The following is a 19205-nucleotide window of genomic DNA, read 5'->3' on the forward strand; positions in this document are numbered from 1 at the left end:
CTCTTGGCAATTCAAGCCATCATTGTTGCACAAAGAGTGAAATGAGAAGGAAAAAAATCCTTAACAGCATGAAAAACCATATATAAGTGAATGCAGTATAAACAACCCATGAGTTCTGTTGCAAACCTGATCATTTGAAGCCTTCTCATGTTGAAAAGCTAACACAAAGCGAGCAACTTTGAGGAATGTAGTTATAGTAGATTTCTGGATAGAATGATGCTCATTCATGATATCATCACAAACTGACTGCAACAGGACTAATAAGCACCGTGTTATCCCAACTTTACATGAATTGAAAATAATAGTTCTGTTAAATGGAAATGAAAAATCCAACTCACCGTTGTATCCTCCAGATAAAATTGATCCAAGAAGCTTCTTAGCATTTCTGTAATACCATCCTTTGGTATGTAGAGAAGTTCATTATCCCAGGCTATCCTTTCCTGTGGACCTCTTTGAACATTACGTATTTTCCGGAGGCTATTTGCAGATATGGAGCTGGGGTTCCCTTTGCACAATGATTTAGATCCGTCCTGTCAGTTCAAATGCAAGTAAAGAAAGAACATGTGACTAAATAACAGACATAAGTGCGAAACATAATGTCATAAGAATGATAGTGGGTAAATAAACTTGCATTTCTGCCCATTGGGAACAGGATATATACAGTACTCTTTGGGGCACTACAATTCTACATGTAGCACTTGAACAAGGTATGTCAATAGCCCTGGGCTGCTCGGTTCCACTTATCACTTCAAATTCTACAATTCAAAATTCTAGGATTCGTTTTAGAGCTCAGTACAGATTAGTGAACTTTCTTTAGGAGCATAGTAACAGATGAATGCAAGCATCAAGTTTACAAACTGACCTAACAGCATGGGCATAACAACAAATACACCAGGCATAAACTTGCCAACATGGTAATAGCAGATGTTAAACTTCACAGCAACCTAATAAATCATTATCCCATCTGATTGCCAAATGATGTGAAAAAAAAAACTTTTCTTGTACAAGGAATAGAATAGTGGATTATCTTTCACTGCAAGTTGATTGATCGGTTCAAATAGATCATTCATCCTACACTTCGAGAATTCAGGGAAAATAAAAAGGAAGAATAGTTACCTGCAGTGATCACCAGATTGCGATTGGCCTGGTAATTCTCAATGATGGGCACCAGATCTCTCGACGCAATCTTCCACTTGCGGACTTGCTTGAAAACCTACCGCCGCTGTGGGTCATCGCGCCGCAGGAATCTCTGCAGATCCTTCAGATTATCTAAAAAGAGGGAACGTGCGCACACGGCATTAGTTAGCAAACACGCCTCCGCGGATCTGAAATGGAGGCGAACCGAAGCCGTCGGAGCCTAGGAGGGGAAGCGAACGAGATACCTAGGCAGTGCTCGCTTTTGGCGTAGTTGATGACTGTGCCGTCGTCGTCCTCCTTGGGCACGCCGAGGCCAGCGCAGGTGAGTGAGAGCACCGCCGAGTCCATGGCGACGCGCCCTCGCTAGGGTTTGGTCAGAGCCGGTCCTGAGATTTCAGTGGCCTGGGATGAAACTAAAAAAGCTCTCATTGAACATAAATATCAAAATATTTATATATCAATTACAAAGAAAATATTTTGGATAAAGTTCGCGAGTATTTACGATAAGCTGGAACAACCTGTAATACGTTCGTTACAATAAGCTACGGACACATTTTAAATTATTTTAGCTTATCATAAATGCTTACGGGAACAAAATTATCGTAAATACTCGTAGGGACAAAATTGTGAGGGATCGGAGTACACGTACGTATGCTTGCGTTAATGCATGATATTTGCTCGTAGGTGCCAGTACCATAGCACAAATGCTGCGCTGGTAGCTAACTGCTTACCATGATGATTGGGTGCACGCGGGGCCGCCCCCATACCGTGCAATGAAGCCGGACCCATCGATCGCCAGAGCAAGCGGGGACCTTTCCATATTTCAAACATGCGATCTCAACAAGTATCAAATCCATTTGAGGTGGAGTAGAAACTATAGAGGAGAAAAAACAACGACGAAAACTCATATGGCATGGCTGATGCCTATCCTCGATCGAAGCTGCGGGCATGCGAAACACCTTGGAATCGTGGTCCCGCGGAACACAGGAAACTGGACTGTCTGGACGGAAGAAAACAAGAAACAGATAAACAACCAAATAGGCTAAGCAGGCAAGCATGCAGGTCACTTGATTCTTTATGAATCAGAAAAACTAGACCACCAGCGTCATACCGTGCAGACTGCTAAGCCTAGCTACTACTTTGGATCTAATTCTATCTGTTGTCGTACAAACTGCTAGGCATGTATACTATACACAAATACATGAAGAGGGGCCTCTCGGTTTTGAGGGCCCGGAGCGACCGCCCCGCTCAACCCCCCTCAGGACCGGCCCTGGGTTTGGCAGCCTGGCCAGTGCAGAGAGTCGGAGCCTAGCGGCAGTTGGATGCGGCGGCGAGGGAGGGGAAGGCGAACTGGACAAGGGAGGAGTGGTGAATCGAGGCGGGGAGACGCAACCTGGTGCCCGTGCCGCCATGCCCTTTGCCGCCGCCGATGCTGTGCCCGCCTCTACCGCTGACACCCGCCATATCAATTTCAGTTGATGTCTAGTTTCATGGAAGAGCGAGATGTGGAGCTGTTTGTGTGGGCGCGGGGACCAACTGGGGAGCCAGAATAGGCCTTGGGCCATCAGATGAGAGCGTGGGCCGATGAGGTGGCCGGGTGGGGTGTGGGTAGCTGAGGCGCTGGGCTATATTTAGCTGTGTGGGCTTGCTATTTTGCTCATTATCTAATAAAATTATCTAATATCTAATACATACTAATATATTAATACATACTAATATATAGTAAAAAAATTTACATAAATATTTGGTATACATTCATGACCCACGTGGGCCCGCCCCTTAGCCGGGGCCGGCTTCGCTGCCTCTGACTCGTGTCATAAACCCGAGTCCCATTTCAGAGGACGTGACGTGGCAGGGAGTTTGAGTCGGTGCCTCTCGAGTCCTCGTAACTCGAGTAAGAGTCGGATTCGGCCATTCTGGGAAGGAGATCGGAGCGGACGCGGCGGGGGCGATCGGAATTGGGCTCGGCGTGTTCCCCTCACAGCCCGAGTCGGACTGGAACTCCGTGAAGCAGCACGCAGATGGCCAGTTGCCGCTCGATATATAGCGCGGCGGTGGGGTAGCGACGCCTCTCCAGGCTCTCCTCATTCGATTCCGCCGTCATCACGCGAGTTCAAGAAAGAACGCGCGAGATGGCGCCGTGCTTCTCCGGCTCCAAGCGCCCTCTCGCGATGATCGTCTACGACCCAGCCGCCGCCGCGCAACAGCCCGCCCACAAGCGGGCGCGGCAGGAGGAGGCCACTACGTCGGCGACCGCCGATGCAGGCGCGATGGTCCCGCACGACCCGCTACTGCCCCCGCTTGTCCACGACGCCAAGTCTATAAACGCCGTCCCGCCCCAGCTGCCCCCGCCGCCGCCCGCCGTCAGAGAAGAGCATCCGTGCCTGCGCAAGCATTTCCTTTCGGGGCTGAGGCTCCGCGCCGACCTGCCGGTGCACTTCATCGACGACAAGTCCGTGACGAGCACCGACCTCAACGCGCACCAGAACCGGTTCCGCATCCCGAGCGACGGCGTCATGCGCCGCCTCCGTGCGATCCTGACCCCCCGCGAGCTCCACGACGCCAACCTCCTCGACAACCCACCCCCGAGGTCGAGGCCGAGGAAGCGGCCGAGGCAGCAGCCGGATCCGGCGGAACCGCAGAACGGCGCCATCGCGAAGCGGGAGCAACATGGCGAAAAGATCAAGAAACCCAAGAAAAAGGGCAAGGCGCACGGCGGGCTGAGCGTGAACCTGGTGGACCTCACCGCCGGCGCCAAGGAGCTGGTGCTGTCTCGGTGGGACAGCAACCGCGGCTCCATCGTCAAGGGGGAAGGGTACCTCGACTTCATCCGGCGGTGCAGCTTCAAGGAGAAGGACGCCGTCGAGATCTGGGCCTTCGTGCAGCGCCGGTTTCGCAACTTCGGGGTGACCATGTGCGACGAGAGCCTCCTGCACCTACTCATCGTCAAGAAAGACCAGCAGCCGCAGTGCCGCTACTGTACCCCTCCCGCACCCGCAGTGAATCCATCGATCGTGAATTCGTGATGGCGTAGCCAGGACAATCTAATCCATCGATTAGGTTGTTGATTTCTGTTTTAACATAACGTTCTTTTTTCCGGGGTGACAAACGAATTTTGAATGTTACCAGAACACACTAGTATAATTTTCAGTCATGGTAGATTTGTAGCTTCCCGCATGTATATATATTTAACTTTTGTTGATCGACAATCATGATTTTGCGTACTTTTGCAATTTCTCACGTAGACTGCTCAAGTGAAAGCAATAAGTTGGTATTTGACTTCATTGCGGGCTCTTCAGATTAGATGCAGGCTTGCAGCATCAATCTTTATGAATCTGATTTTGGATTTCGATTGTGTGTTGTATCATCATTTAGATGCCGAAATTTACAAAAGCAGCACATCCTACATGTGTCAAACATTTGAGTCGGATGTAATAATAAACCAGGCTGTGTGCATCGGATGGTGCAGAGGCTGGAAACATTGTTTCCATTATCTAAAAACATCTTACATTTATCTGTCAAACTTTCAAACTCACTGCTGTACAAAGAAAATTTACGCGAGCAAAATATTTAGAAGAAACGGAGCAGGAACCGTCGATATGTTCGATGATCATCTTGAGGTTTATTAGGTTCGCCCAGCCAAATATCCGCTTCATCTGTTTAGCATGGACATAGGTTCGCCCAACCAAATATCCGATTCATGGAAGAAACATATATTGATACCTCCATGAGTAAATGTGTCTTCCATGAGTAAATGTGTCTTCCATGTTTTTTATTTCACTATTTTAATCTATTGATTTCTCCAAAGAACCCAAATCCTAGATGACCCCATGACAAAGTAACAATCTTCAGAGACTGACTGGTTTTGTGATTACAGCTGACATTTGTTTCATCCATTTGGTTTTTGCAGGAAGGCTATGGAATTAATGAAGGTCCCTCCTGACGAAGATCAGCAGTGAAGCGGCATTGCGTGGCCGTCTGACTTCAATCAGCATGCGCTGGTTACAGTAGAACAGCGATAAACTCCTAATGATCATTCTTACTTAGGGACAACAAATTTCTGACCTACTTAGCAAGTAGCATCCGTCTGTCTGTCAGGTAGGTGTCTAACGAATTGTAAAGAGGGCAGGCAAGAGCGAATTTGTTTTTCTGCTCGCAGCAAGTGAACTGCCTGTGCAAGTCTGGAAAGTTGAAGCGCGTTTCTTGAGCTAGGACAGTCTAGGATAGGCGAGATATACTGCGCCAATACATGAATTTCGACGAACTCATCCCCAAGACATGGAAGTTTGTACTGTGAACTTACAACTGCCAAGAAGTACGTGGTGTGAAATTGCTTGGTCGATCAATGCACAGCATTCGTGCCTCTCGGTTCTGTTTTGAACGGTGTTGCACTGATCGATGGACATGCGCGGCACAAATGGATTCCACCGTCAAGCATACGATTGCTCCTCACTACTCACTGGTCAGTGGTCACTGGCCAAAGTACACGCTGCCGCCCGGGCTTCCTAGCAGGATACTACTGTTCTGTATGCCCTCATCTTGGTTTTCTTGCTCCCCTTAGTTGATGCATATGACAAATAATTGGCCATGGCTAAAATAGTAAAATCTTTTTGGGCTAAAATTCAGCTTGTAATAAGGGCATGTTTGGTTCGCGGCTAATTTTATCACGTCTAAGTTTAGTCAAGTGTGGTTTATTATAAAAAATATGGCTAATAAATTCTTAGCTATAAGTATGCCAAAGTTCATAAAAAAAATTGAGTGTATGACGTATGGATCAAGAGACTAACAAAATCTAGTTTGTCACAGTTGTAACAATTATCTAAACAGTAATATAAAAATTTATGATGTAACTAATCTTAGACATGATAAATTTAAACGCGAACCAAATAGATCCTAAGTCTATTTCTCCCCTCTTAACTATTTGACGAACTCTACTTTACGTTCGCTTACAGGACTGACCGATTAAGCACCTCGAGTTATCAAAAACGGATCAAGTGAACCTGAATGATGTTTTTTTTAAAGAAACTTTTCATCCAACAGGATTCTTACGCTAGTTGACATTGCTGAATAGAAGGGAGCATAGGCATCCACTATTATAGAACTGGGCTTATATGCCGGCTCGTCACTGTCGGTTCATTAGCCGTGCGGGAAGAATTAGCTATCGTGGCTTATGAACCGGCGGTGATAAGAGTCATCACTGCTTGTGGATTATATGAACCGGCAGTTATATCCTCTTCTTTTCCACCTTCTTCTACCTCGAGCTAACAAAGTCGTTTCAGTACTCTCTCACAAAATCTCCTATGGCAATAACCACTTCATCCTTTCTCCCGCATTGATTCTCCCACCACTCAAGCTAAATTTTGGTCAAGAAGGAGGTCTAGATGAGCTCTCTCTAGCTATCCAAATAAAATCTCTTCTTTCCTCTCCATTTGCTCATTTGATATTTCTTCATTTTTTTTAGGACAAATGAACTCTGAATTTTTCCCCAACAGCAAGTAAGCTTCTAGCAGGAGCCTTTTGAGCTCAAGTAAGTTGAAATCCCCAAGGTTAATCCTATATTTAGCATTTCAACTCAAAATGTTACTCGAAAAACCAAAATTGATCTTATCCCTATAGAGACCTAGGCAAATCTTCAAAATTAATCCTAATGAACCATATGAATAAATTTAAGGTGCACAAAATAGAAACTTTAGGTATGAGCATATTTATTTTTATTTTTAATGAATTAGAAAAATTAGTCATGATATTTAGGTATGTAGCAAAATCCAATTGTACTTTTTATATTTACTTAATTAGCAACCTCCAATATAGAAACTTTAAGCATTAGCGTATTTATTTTTCATTTTTCCTTAATGAGTCCTAGATAAGGGTTGAATAATAAAGAAAATTTTTAGGGATGGTACCAACAAATACTCATCGGAAGCGGACGTGAAAGCATACAAAAGACAGCTCCTCCAACCCCGGCCAATTACCGATAGGAGATGGTGAAGTAATTTATTTGTTGGTGATCGCAAAATCTTCTAGATATTTTGAATTTGGATTTACAATAATGATATAATTGTAGATGGACAAAAGATGGATGTACGATACGAGCCGTGTGAGAGCAGAGTACAAGAACGGCGTGGAGGGTTTCTTGGTACCAGCCGTGGCGTACAAGTCAAATACACACTCTTAATACATATGTTGTCCATGCATCGATTGCGAGAACAAGAAATAGTTTTCCACCACCCAACAGATACATTCTCACTTGATGCCAAGAGGCTTTATGTTTGGCTATACCCGTTGGACCAAGCACGTGAAGCTGAGATCGTATAGGAAGGGCGATACATTGGAAGAGAAGATGCAGACATATGCACCGATATGCCGGTCGATGAATGCATCGATATGCCGTCTACCGGAGATACATTGACCGATGATGATCTAGAGGGGATGTTGGCCGACACCGACGTCGATGATCCGGAGCAGATGTTGCGCGATGGGGAGGGAAACTTCACCAATGAAATAGAGTTTCAAAAGTTACTTTCTGTGATCATAATGAAGGGCGAATCTCCCTATGTACACCGTGATCATAATGAAGGACGAATCGTTAAGACAAAGTAGCTAAATTGTATTAATTACTATATATGAATTTGTTTTATATGCAATTATAACTTACTTTTGTTATGGAAGCTTCAATTTCTTTGCGCGCGCGTGAAACTAAAACAAATTTTTTACACCCCGCGGTACCAACAGTGAAAGGGGTTTCACTGCTGGTGGATATATTGGGGCGGCGGTGAAACTACTTTCACTGTCGGTGGATTTATCAAGCCAGCAGTGAAAGTAGTTTCACTGCCGGTCATCCTATTGAGCTAGTAGTAAAAGTACTATTTCAAATTTGAATAAATATGTATTAGGATTTTAGGTCAACAGAATGTTAATAAATATAGATAATACAAATTGAATCGAAAACCCTTAAGTAACCCAGTGGTTTGTTCGTTCTTACTTGGTGCAGGTCGTGGGTTCGATTATCTGGGCACGCGTGCAAAACTAAAACAAATTTTTTGCACCCCACGGTACCATAGTGAAATGGGTTTCACTGCCGGTGGACATATTGGACCGATAATGAAACTACTTTCACCGTTGGTGAACTTATTGGGCCGGTAATGAAAGTAGTTTCACTGCCGATCATCTTATCGAGCCGGCAGTGAATATACTCTTTCACTGTCGGTGCTTATATTGAGCTGACAGTGAAAGCCCTACCCTATATAATTTCTCGACGCCCGCTCTCTGAGACTTAGAAAATAATTCCCAGCCTGTGCCCTCCGCACCGAAACGCCTCCTGTCACCTCCTCCCCGACGCCGCCGTCCCCGCCGCATCCTCCCCAATGCCACTGTCCCCGTCCCAGAGGCCGCCGAACCCTTCCCTGGAGCCCCGCCATCCCCATTCCGGAGGCCGCCGTCTCTGTCCCAGACGTCATCGTCCCCCGTACCGCTCGTGCAGCCGTCGTCTGCGCCCACTCGCCTCACCGACTGATAGAGCAAAAGTAAATTTTAGCTTCACCTTCCTCCCTACTCTGTTAATTTGGATAGTAGGTTACATGTACTTTATGCTCTGTGATGAAAGAATGCACTGAGACTGGGCTTGATTTCTGAGTACACTAGTATAGACCTGGATGTTACTTGTTATATGTTCAGTTCTGTACCTGTACACTGAGAAATCCATGTTGGTTTGGCTATCCAGGGCAATACATGTTAAATTGATCCCTAGATGTGTGCTGCTATAAGTTCAGAGTCTATCTAATATACTTGATACTAGGTAAATTCTTATGTTAGCTTCTCTAAGCATTCATTTTGCAAACTCATATTCAGTTCTCCTACCTCGGTACTTTCTTATTTGTTTTGTTCAGAGTTTGTGAACTTTGTTGGTATAGCAGTCATGTCCATGATGATGTCTTAAATTTTGAAGAACTAGATCAGATTTTATTTGCTAGCTAAAATCTCAGAAATATTGCCCTGTCTATGATGTATTCAATAGAACAATTAGGGAGCAGAACTTTAACAGTTCTAGGGCCAATTTTTACTCAATATCTGAGAGCAATTTTACACAAATTATGTTCCTGTTGTCCATTACTTTCTGTACACATGATGAGAGACACTGTCCTTTATGGCTTGTTTTTTTTATATCAAGATCATGTGTAATGAATACTCTTGAATATTTTCTTGTATTTTGATATAATGCTTTTGAAATACCAGTTGGTTTGGCTATCCAATGTAATACTAGTTCAAAGAGTATTAGTGTGGTTTGTAGTATATAATTTTTGTCTATTCTTTAAAATTTAGGACTGCTATGATATGGTATGTTGTTTATCATGGTCGGTAAAGTGAAGTGTTCTCCAGTTGGGAGGAATGCCACACACAAGTTAATGGATTCAAATGAGCATGTTACAAAGAATACAAGTCCAAACATGAAGCTGTTGCAGCATACAATAGTCAAATTATCCAAGCCGAGTTAAAATTGGCTAACTTCAAAAATAAGAAAAAGTGTGATGTCACGTGTAAAGATGTTATAATCCCAGTTCTGGTTGTAATCATCATTATTTTGCTGTGTAAGATGATGTGACTTGTAAGATCAATATATCAATTGTTAGTACCTTTGTACCTATTTTGCTTCATAAGATGTGACATCTTTTTGCTAAATGTGGTCATTATGTATATATATGTGATATGAATTACTATGTATTAATGAAGGTGTCTTTATTATTGATTTACATTACATATGTCTCATTGTATGCATGTATTAAGTGAGAGAGAGACGGAGAGATCGAGGAGAGAGAGGGAGGACAGGGCTGGAATAGGAGGGGAGAGGCACAACACTGCCGACTGAAAGCTTTCAGCCACCGGCAGTGATTTGCAAGACATCATTGCCAGCTGAATCCTTCAGCTGGTAGTGATAACCCCTTTCCATGTCCGACTATCACTGTCCATTACTCACTGCTGGAACTAGCAGTGAAGGGGGTTTTGGAGCTGGCAGTGAATGGAGTTTTTGTAATAGTGATCGTATGATCAGCCTGTATTGCCACTGCACAAGGCACGCTTCTATTACATTCTGCCTCCGCCTCCTAGAGATTGCTCGCCGCTGATGAGGTAGAGAAGTGAGTTCAACTCATTCTTGTCCCTTCCTCACAACGGTCCAGGTATTTAGCCTGCCTGAGCTCCCCTCTCACACATTACAAGGCTTGCCAGCACAACACAATGGCTCATTCGGCCTACGCACACACTCTCCCTTCAGGTTGAAGCTCCCGCGTGTCCTCGCTCCATTGTAGCTGGTACGACAACAGTAGTGGGTGACATCCTCTCTCTCACTCATCAAAAGAAGAGCACATGCATTCTTCGTATTTAGAAACGACATCGTAGACATGACTGCGCTAAGGACCTTGAGTGCCCAAAAACTAAGGGTAGAAACAACAAATGATCTAGTAAGTGAAATTAATGAGTAGCACCAATAATATCTAAAAAGATGATAGAACCATCGATGAGTATGACCACTGAGTAGTGGTGGTACGTATAAGACTCATTAACATTAGTGTGGAAGATGTAGATGTGGTGATAAGTTTAAACACCAGCAAGATCAGTATCGTCAGATCATTGTGGCTCAGACAAAGAAGGTATGATTAGGCTTTTGGGCTAATTTTAGGGAAGAACTTTTGCCATGCTGTTAGTGTTTGGGGAAGAATAACCATGACAGAACTAAAGATTAATCCATTTAGGTGACTTGCATCTTTTTTGAGTAAAGTGGACGTTAAAGAGAGGAACACATCATCAAACAAATATCAACAATAACAAGTCACTAAGGAATTCATGGACATAATCATCGTACAAGCGAGATGATGTCAAGTAGCCATGAACTCACGAGTTGTGCCCAAGGTAATACGATAGAGAAGGACATTAGCGGTCGGATATGTTTAGTGCGCGCCCTTTGTTAGATGCAATCATGTGTTGTATAGATATTATGATTGAGGCCATGAGAAGCAACTTGATGCGGACACTAGACTCGACCTGGAAAAATATGCTAATTTGGCATGTACTCTGTTCCCACCATGACAATATTAATTAATGAAACTAGGGCGTGAGTCAAACTGCCCATTAAACCTTAGCTAGGGTGCAAATAAGATGATTTGCATTGGAGAATCAAAATTGTATTTTTTACATGATAATTCTGGTGGTAAAAATAATACTAATACCAAGATTCTAACGGCGAAGCCCAAATATCTTACGGCGAAAATCCAACAAATCCAAGGAAATGAGATTTGCACAGGTATGACAAGCCGTGTGCAATATACCGGTTGCTTCTAACAATTCCTTCGGCCGGGTTCGGGCGAGCACCATTTCCTCGGGCCCGTTAAGATCCAAAGCAGCTGTGCTGCGCCCACCGCACGACACGAGTCGCTAAAACCCCCGGCCTCCTCGTCTTCCTCCGTACGCCCAAACTCACCAACCCAAACCCTCTGCTCCTCCACTCCGCCCTCACAAGGAATCTTCTGGAGCCTAGGGTTTGCGCATCCATGGAGGGCATCGGGGCTGCAACGGCTCCTCCCCAGGCGCCGCCGCCGACGAGGAGGGCCGCGGCGGCGGCCACTCTGCGCGGTCTCCTCGCGCTGGCCGCCGACGCCGTCGTCTACTGCTTCCTCGTCGGGCTGTGGCTGTGCAACGTCACCAGCGCCGCCTTCATCGCCGCACGCCGGGCCTGCGGGGAGGACTCGCCCGCCGCCGCCATCGCGAAGCAGCTCTTCGTGGTGGCCCTCGTTGCCACGGGGCTGCTCTTCTACTTCGCCGCCCCGCTGCTGCTCTGGCGCAGTGGGAACGGGGGCCGCAAGACCGAGGCCCGTGAGGAGGTACTGGTGCGCGAGTTCAACCCCTCGCCGTCTCTTATCTTTAACTAAATACTGTTTGCTCCTACTCTTATCCGGTGAGCATTTCTGAGCCTTGATGTGTGAATTTTGTGGGTTTTGGTGTTCGTGGCAGATTGGTGGGGGTGGAGACGCCAAGAGGCCCGTGGCGCAGGGGCGTCGTTCTGAGAACACTGGAACACGCGGCCGTCAGGATGGAGTTGGTCCCATCACCGCGCACGTCCTCATTTTCTTGATCATGGTCATGGTCTTGGGTATGCTGATGCAAGTGCTTGCGCCGGAAAAAGAATCCTGTGAAGGGAGGGTTGGTTCCATGCTTGTTGATGTCGGAAGCTTCCTTTACTCTCTTATGTTCTGCTTCATTGTTTCCCCGAACTTTCTGATCCAGCCAAGGGCTAGCCGTGCCAAAGTGAAGTGCTGAACTGCCGGGTTACGTTGATATATTGATCCATGAATCGTTCAAGGTGAGCATTCACTCCTGTCTGTATGATATCATTAACAGCTTGTTGATGCGGAGACATTCCTTATCCATTAGCATCTTCTGCTTATTATCACTTGATGTATTCGTAACCCTGTTTGCGGAAATTGGAGCTGATAGGGGCCTTGTCTGATGTGGCATGTATTTGGATTATTTTCCATAATTCTGGGGTGGAAATTTAGTAGTGTAGATCTTCTCGCCCTAATTTATATATGGCTGTATATAAGCTAGACACAAATGTTATTGTTCCAATGTTTTAGTTTTGCTATGCAATTTGTTGCATTTCTTGAGGACTCAACAGGGCCTTCATACTGACTGGGTTCATGGCTCAATGTGATATGCATGGAACTATGGATTGCGAATCATCCAAATTATACTTCCTTCGCTTTATGTATTCATCGTGGTGATTTTTTGTGCATATCTCAATTATCAAGCTAAATATATTCTGTCGTGTCAAAATTGAAGTGAAATTTGAACAAATCGGAGCCTGGTCTTGTGTAATGTCTATTTCAGTTGTTTAGTTTATAGGAAACAATCTTTGTACTTGGGTCAATGTTGTCCATGGTCAGATTGATTGTGTTGAGACTCCTTCAACTGTTAGTTAAAAGCCATGCATATCCAAAATGCCTCGATTGATAATTTTCATCAGCCTCCCTAAGGATAAAAGCACTTTCAAAATGCTTATGTTTGACTTTTAGCAAACTGTCTGTTACACGGTCATTTTGAAACTCTACTCTGTTTAAAGTGATCTCGAAGGTTATATATATTTATTGCTTATAGCGAGCGCTTAGTCTTATATGTTTGAAGTCGTTCATAAGGTTGTACTTAGTGAGTACTCATGGCGAGTGCTTTGTTTCCCTGTTAATGATTTTTTGCCCCTTCATCCAATCTCCTTCACCTTTCTAGATGGTTACAAATCATATTCACTGCTTGCAACCAGTGAGAAAATTCTGGTTCCAAAATTAATCCAATAAGATTTCTGCTCTTTGAGTTAGTTCAATATATCGAAAGGTGATATTAGCCTATCTTTTTGGTAGGATAGAATTGTATTTATTTGTATCACTTTGTATTTATTAGTTATAGGATGAATTTTGGATTTTTATAGATAAGAAGACTCAAGCTCTAATCCTATTTGATTTATACGTTTCTCTGATATCAGTGCATTGAATGCTTTCTTATATTTCTAACTGCTACAAGTACCATTCCAAAACTAAATTGGTGCATGAGGACAACTGGGTGCTTGCTTTGTTTTCTTAAAAAAAAAAAACTCCTATGATGTATGGACTTTTAGCGTACTTGAGCTGCTGTTGCTGTCATGCATTGCTGTTCTTGTATTCCTTTGGCTTTGGTCATTGTCCCTTTATCTAAGTTAATAGTCATCGGGACTATAGACTTGACATCAGACTAGAAATGTTTAAGTTCATCGATGAAATTACAACATATATGCAATCTCGATAGAACGATGGGCACATTTCTCAAAGGTTCCATCTGCTCAGACATTCCTGCATTATTGATGTGTTACCAGTTATTTGTTACAGTATGCCGTTTTAATCATCACAAGGTTGCTTCCTAAATAACCAATTCTGATCCTACCTCCACATATTTTAGTTGGCTCCTTTTGTTTAGTAGGTGATAGCTTTGGACTTCAGTTTTGTCAATAACTTTTGGACCTGTAAACTACATCATTTTATTTCACTCTAGACTTCGCTACAATGCTTACGTTGCTAACTTACTGGTGTGCTCTGTTTCCCTGACATTTTCTTCTTGTTGTAATTTCAGTTCTGGAATGCGTGGCATTTTGCTGGAGTAGAAGAGCTTCTAATGTGTCTTCAGTGTCTGTGAAATGCTGATTACTGCAACGCCAAGTGATTGGGAACTACAAGATGCGATGCTACTTACATGCTACCACAGTTTTCTGTTCTGAAACCATCGTGGAAAATGCCACAATCTAGGATATGTTAATCGTTTTCATCCATTTCATTTTATAGTAGCTTGTGACAAAGTTTCGAAACTATGATGGGAAAAGATGCACTATCATTTCTATTTCGTAAAACAGTCCAGCAATCTGGTATCGAATGATACTACATTACTACAGCCATAATCTCTTCTGCTAAAGATTCTGTTTGACTTTCCCATTGTGATATCTCTCGCTGGATTCTGAAGTATTGCCAGCCTTGGAGCAATGTCGATGCTAGTTTAACAACGATTGGGTTTCGAATTTGCACTTGGATCGAATTTCATCGTGCTGCATGGTCGTCGTCTGATGCTTGCAACTCGAATCGACATCCATGGTGTGTCATGTAGTTTGAACAGAAGAGAACAGCTCCATAACAAACAATGGAAAGCTGCCATGATTTTTTCAGCACTAGTAGTGGCTCGTCTAGAGGACTAGAACACCTGAAGTCGTGATTCCGTGTAGATGTTTGGCCTCTGTCCAGTTGGTTGGTAATCACTCACTAAAAATCCCTATCTCCCGATGCGGTCTTGTTTCAGACCGTGGACTCAACAAGAGCGTCACATATAACAGTCAATGCCACGTTCAGGAAGTAAAAGTTACAACGGCTAACTAAAAATATAGTACGGTTGACAAAAAAAAAAGAGAAACCACAATTTAGCAAAATCTACATAATTAGGGAATCCACGACAAAATGTAATATGCAGTTTTTTTAGCAATGTAAAGATGCAGGGTTTTAGCAAATTTTCCATATTTAGGGAATGGCAAGCAACTTGGTCGGGTGGGACCTTTTTCTATTTTTATACATTGTGGTTATTTTTTTTGATAGCGATGTACATTTGGGTTATTAAACTCTACTTTTCTTGCAACATGTTTTAGGTACTATACTGATTAGAGGTGAAAATCTAATAAATCCAAGGAAATGATATTTGAGTAGGTACAACAAACCGTGTGCAGTATATCGCGTGCTTGTAACAATTTCCTTCACGGGTCGCTAAAACCCCCGTCCTCCTCGTCTTCCTCCGTACGCCCAAACTCAACAACCCAACTGCTCCACTCCGCCATCGGCAACATTGTGGAGGCTTTGGTTTGCGCATCCGTGGCGGGCATGGAGGCGCCTCAAAACGGCTCCTCCCCAAGCACCGGCGCCAGCGCCGCCGACAAGGAGGGGCGCGGGGGCGGCCACTCTGTGCGGGCTCCTCGTGCTGACCTTTGACGCCGTCGTCTGCTGCTTCCACGGCGCGGCGTGTCTGTGCAGCGCCACCGGAGCCGCCTCCATCGCCGCGCGTCTGTCCTACAGTGAGGACTTCCGCGCCGCCTCCATCGCGAAGAAGCTCCTGGTGGCACCGTGGCAGCCTTCCTTGCAATGTTGCTGCTCGCCCTCATCGCCGTCCTGGTCCTGCTACTGCGCTGGCATCTTGGGGTCCTCAAGGCCGAGGCCCGAGAGGTATTGGTGCGCGTCTGCGCGATTGCAACCCCTTCCCTGAATGAATGATTCCTCTAGTTCATTCGCAACGAGCATTTCTAAGCCTTGGGTGTGTGAGTGGATTTTGTGGGTTTTGGTGCTCGTGGCAGATTGCTGGCACCCGGCAGCAGGGACGCCAAGAGGCCCGCGGCGCAGCGACGGCGTCCTGAGAGCACTGGAGCACGTGGCCGTTTGGATGAGCGCCATGGTCCCATCACTTCCTGCGTCCTCTTGTTATTGGGCATGGCCATAGCCATAGCAGTTGGTATGCTGGTGCAGGGCGCTTGCGTCAAAGGAGTCATGTGTAGGGAGGGTTGGTTCCATGCTTGCTGACATGGGATGCTTCCTTTACCTCGTGATTTTCCCGGAATTTCTGATCCAACTGAGGTCTACCTATGACAAGCTGAAGTGCGGTACGGTCGCTAGTGTCTTCTACTTATTGTTGCTTGATGTGTTGGTAGCCCTGTTTATGGAAATTGCAATTAATTGGGGTCTTCTGTGATGTAGCATCTATTTAGGTATTCAATAGTTCTGGTGTGGAAATTTAAGAGTTTAGAACTGCTTTCGTGGTAATTTGGCCGTAATGAGCTTGACACGATTTCTAGGTTGTTCAAATGTTTTAGGAGTTTGCGATTTTGCATTTATGTAGGACTGAGCATTGGACGTAATTGTATTTAGTTGTATCACTTGGTGTTTATTAGTGATTGGAACAGGTTTTGAATTTCTGTACATGAGAAAACTCAAGTTCTAATCCTTTTTTATTTACATGTTTCTCTGTTACCAATGAATTAAAAGCTTTCTTACATTTCCGACAACTGCCCATATCATCCTAAATCTGAAATATCTCATTGATAAACACTGTATAGATGCAATTCAATTCTGCATATCTAGTATGAGAGAGCAAATAGGAGTAGTGACAACCCTGGAGACAGGACCAGAATTCAGTGAACAGAAAGTTAGGCAAGTATACCCTGACAGAAATCCAATAATAGCAACTGTATCTTTCAAACATAGCAGCAGGGACAAAACGGATATGCACAGACTTTGAATTTCCTGGAGAGAGGACCAGGAAACACCAGGAAGACCCTTGACATAAGGGTAATTATACTTTATTAAACATTCTGAGTAAATAAAAAGTGATTAACAACCACATATGTGTCTGACACACAAAAGCACTGAAAAGGATAAGACCCAAGAACCATATCCAAAATAACCGCCAGTATGAGCAATGTACTTCAACCCCCCCCCCCCACCCACCCACCCTTACACTGATAAGATAACAATAGGCAGTTCCACTCGAAGGTTATATAGGGTAAGTTTTTATCATCTTTTTAGACAGTTTCACCTGAAGGAAACATTTCTTTCTGGGTACAAGGTTCTCTCACTTTATGAACCACATCTTACCTAGGACAAACAAAGTCAAATCTATTGTAGTAATACAAAAGTAATGATGACAACCGATCTACAAAGTACAGGTTTCAAACCTTGAGATCAATTTGTGCCGCTAACTCTATTGCAAGAAACCCTAGACTAAGTGACACTTCCCACCGTTATCCATATCGATTGTCATCATTCCTTTTGTATTACTACAGCCTTCTATTTGCATCTGTTCTATTTGCTTTTACCTACCACCAGACCGTCCTAGTGAGCCTATCCTATTCCTAATGGTCCTTCATAGCCCAGTATTTCGTACAAATAACTTGCCACTTTGAGTCAATGTCGCGCCAATGGCATGATCCTTCTGCTAGTAAATTCCAAAAGGGTTCCACTACAATCTTTTGAACCAAATAAGCAAGAAATCAACAATACTTGCATCATGAAGCCATATGTAAAACATTGGAATAGCTCAACAGTAGGGGTCCATTCTCCCAATAGAGCAAAGCTAAATATTTAAGTAGCCCACATCCACCTTAAAACAAAGCTTTTTCAAAGGCTTTTTTTAGATAATGGAAAAAGTTTCAGCCTCTGCATCATGTGGTGCACACAACCTGGTTGATTATTAGATCATTGCCATGGTAAGTGGGTATGTTGAATAGGGTAATAAATAAACAAACTACATGATTGCTCAAATGTCATGCACCACATAATATGTTATTAAATCGTCACTCATTCTTAGCGAAAACTTCTATTGTAATAACCTCCAATGTACGACACGCCTTGCAAACATCCTCCCTCTCTTCCTCTTTCTGCAATAGTGTCCAATGCCTGAGCCTGTAAGTCTCCTGAAAGAGCCTTCTAGAAAGAAGTGATTATTTCTTATCAAAGGTGGTATTATTGCGGCATAATCATATAAAAAAACTAGACCACGGGGAGAAGACATCGCCCGGCTTCTCCTTGAAGGAGGGGAGTACCGAACCCGGGCCAGCCAGGAAACTGTTGAAACCAGTTTTCAGGGAGGTACCCAGTTCAAAATGTTTATATAAAGAGCAATTTTGACAATCCGCCATACCGATTTAGCGAGATGACAATCAAATAATAGATGTTGTATGCTCTTTCAAGGACTTGGAACTAAACAAACTCTCCCAAGCTATCAGGCATAACAGTAATGCTAAGAAAAGGAAACAATATGCAAGTATGTAACACAAGCTAGTTTCACATTAATCTTAGACATAACTGATGGTTTGTGGCAACAATTTGCTAGGCATATGAAAGTTATACAAATTCTATGCGGCCAATGATTTTTGTTTATTTTTTCAATCTGGTAATAATGTAGCTGCATTATTCCATCCCTTCTGGGCTTTATATATTTTCACGACTGAAATCAGCAAATAGAAAAAACAAACAGTAAAACAAAGAAAATATTGTTAATATGTGAGATAGCTATTAACATACCCTAGGAACAAACAATGATATTTACACAATTGGATAAGCTGTAGCCTGTAAAATCCATTGATGAGGTGGTACTGGGACAATTGCAGGACAAATCACCACCATATAATCGAGCAAGTGTATGAGCACGGCATACTTTCTCATTGACATAAGAATAGGAGTTGAGCTTAATCTGCTCGCTGGGAGCAAGGAAAAACCTAAACACTTTTGCGTTATAAACAGTAGGCTGGATGGCTGAATCCTAAAAGAAGAGGTCTATGGGTCACTACTGTAGCATTGATCCCACGATACCTAACACCATCCATTACACACAGGAAACAAAACTTAAATCTACCAAAAGTCATACCTTTCTAAGCACATAACAACAGCGCAATCCACATTCAGCAAAAGAGAATAAAACCTACACTAATTCGGGGAATCGCGAGCAAAATCGAACGGAAACCGCACCTTTTTTTT

At 43.8% G+C, this 19205-nt stretch overlaps 1 protein-coding gene and 1 long non-coding RNA gene across 2 annotated transcripts; one reads left to right on the forward strand and one right to left on the reverse strand.

Annotated features, from left to right (window-relative positions):
- Window positions 1-125: 125 nt before the first annotated feature.
- Window positions 126-1511, reverse strand: LOC133898461 (uncharacterized). The gene is made up of 4 exons (XR_009906241.1): window positions 1383-1511; window positions 1117-1269; window positions 339-530; window positions 126-246 (listed from the first exon to the last, which is right to left on the reverse strand). It is a non-coding gene; the product is annotated as an uncharacterized LOC133898461 (long non-coding RNA).
- A 10167-nt stretch (window positions 1512-11678) lies between these two features.
- LOC133898581 (uncharacterized) lies at window positions 11679-12444 on the forward strand. The gene is made up of 2 exons (XM_062339285.1): window positions 11679-12008; window positions 12139-12444. The coding sequence occupies exons 1-2, from the start codon at window positions 11679-11681 to the stop codon at window positions 12442-12444; spliced, it is 636 nt and encodes a 211-aa protein (XP_062195269.1).
- The last annotated feature ends 6761 nt before the right edge of the window (window positions 12445-19205 follow it).

This window comes from Phragmites australis, chromosome 18 (genome assembly GCF_958298935.1).
Source record: "Phragmites australis chromosome 18, lpPhrAust1.1, whole genome shotgun sequence".
Classification (NCBI taxonomy): domain Eukaryota; kingdom Viridiplantae; phylum Streptophyta; class Magnoliopsida; order Poales; family Poaceae; genus Phragmites; species Phragmites australis.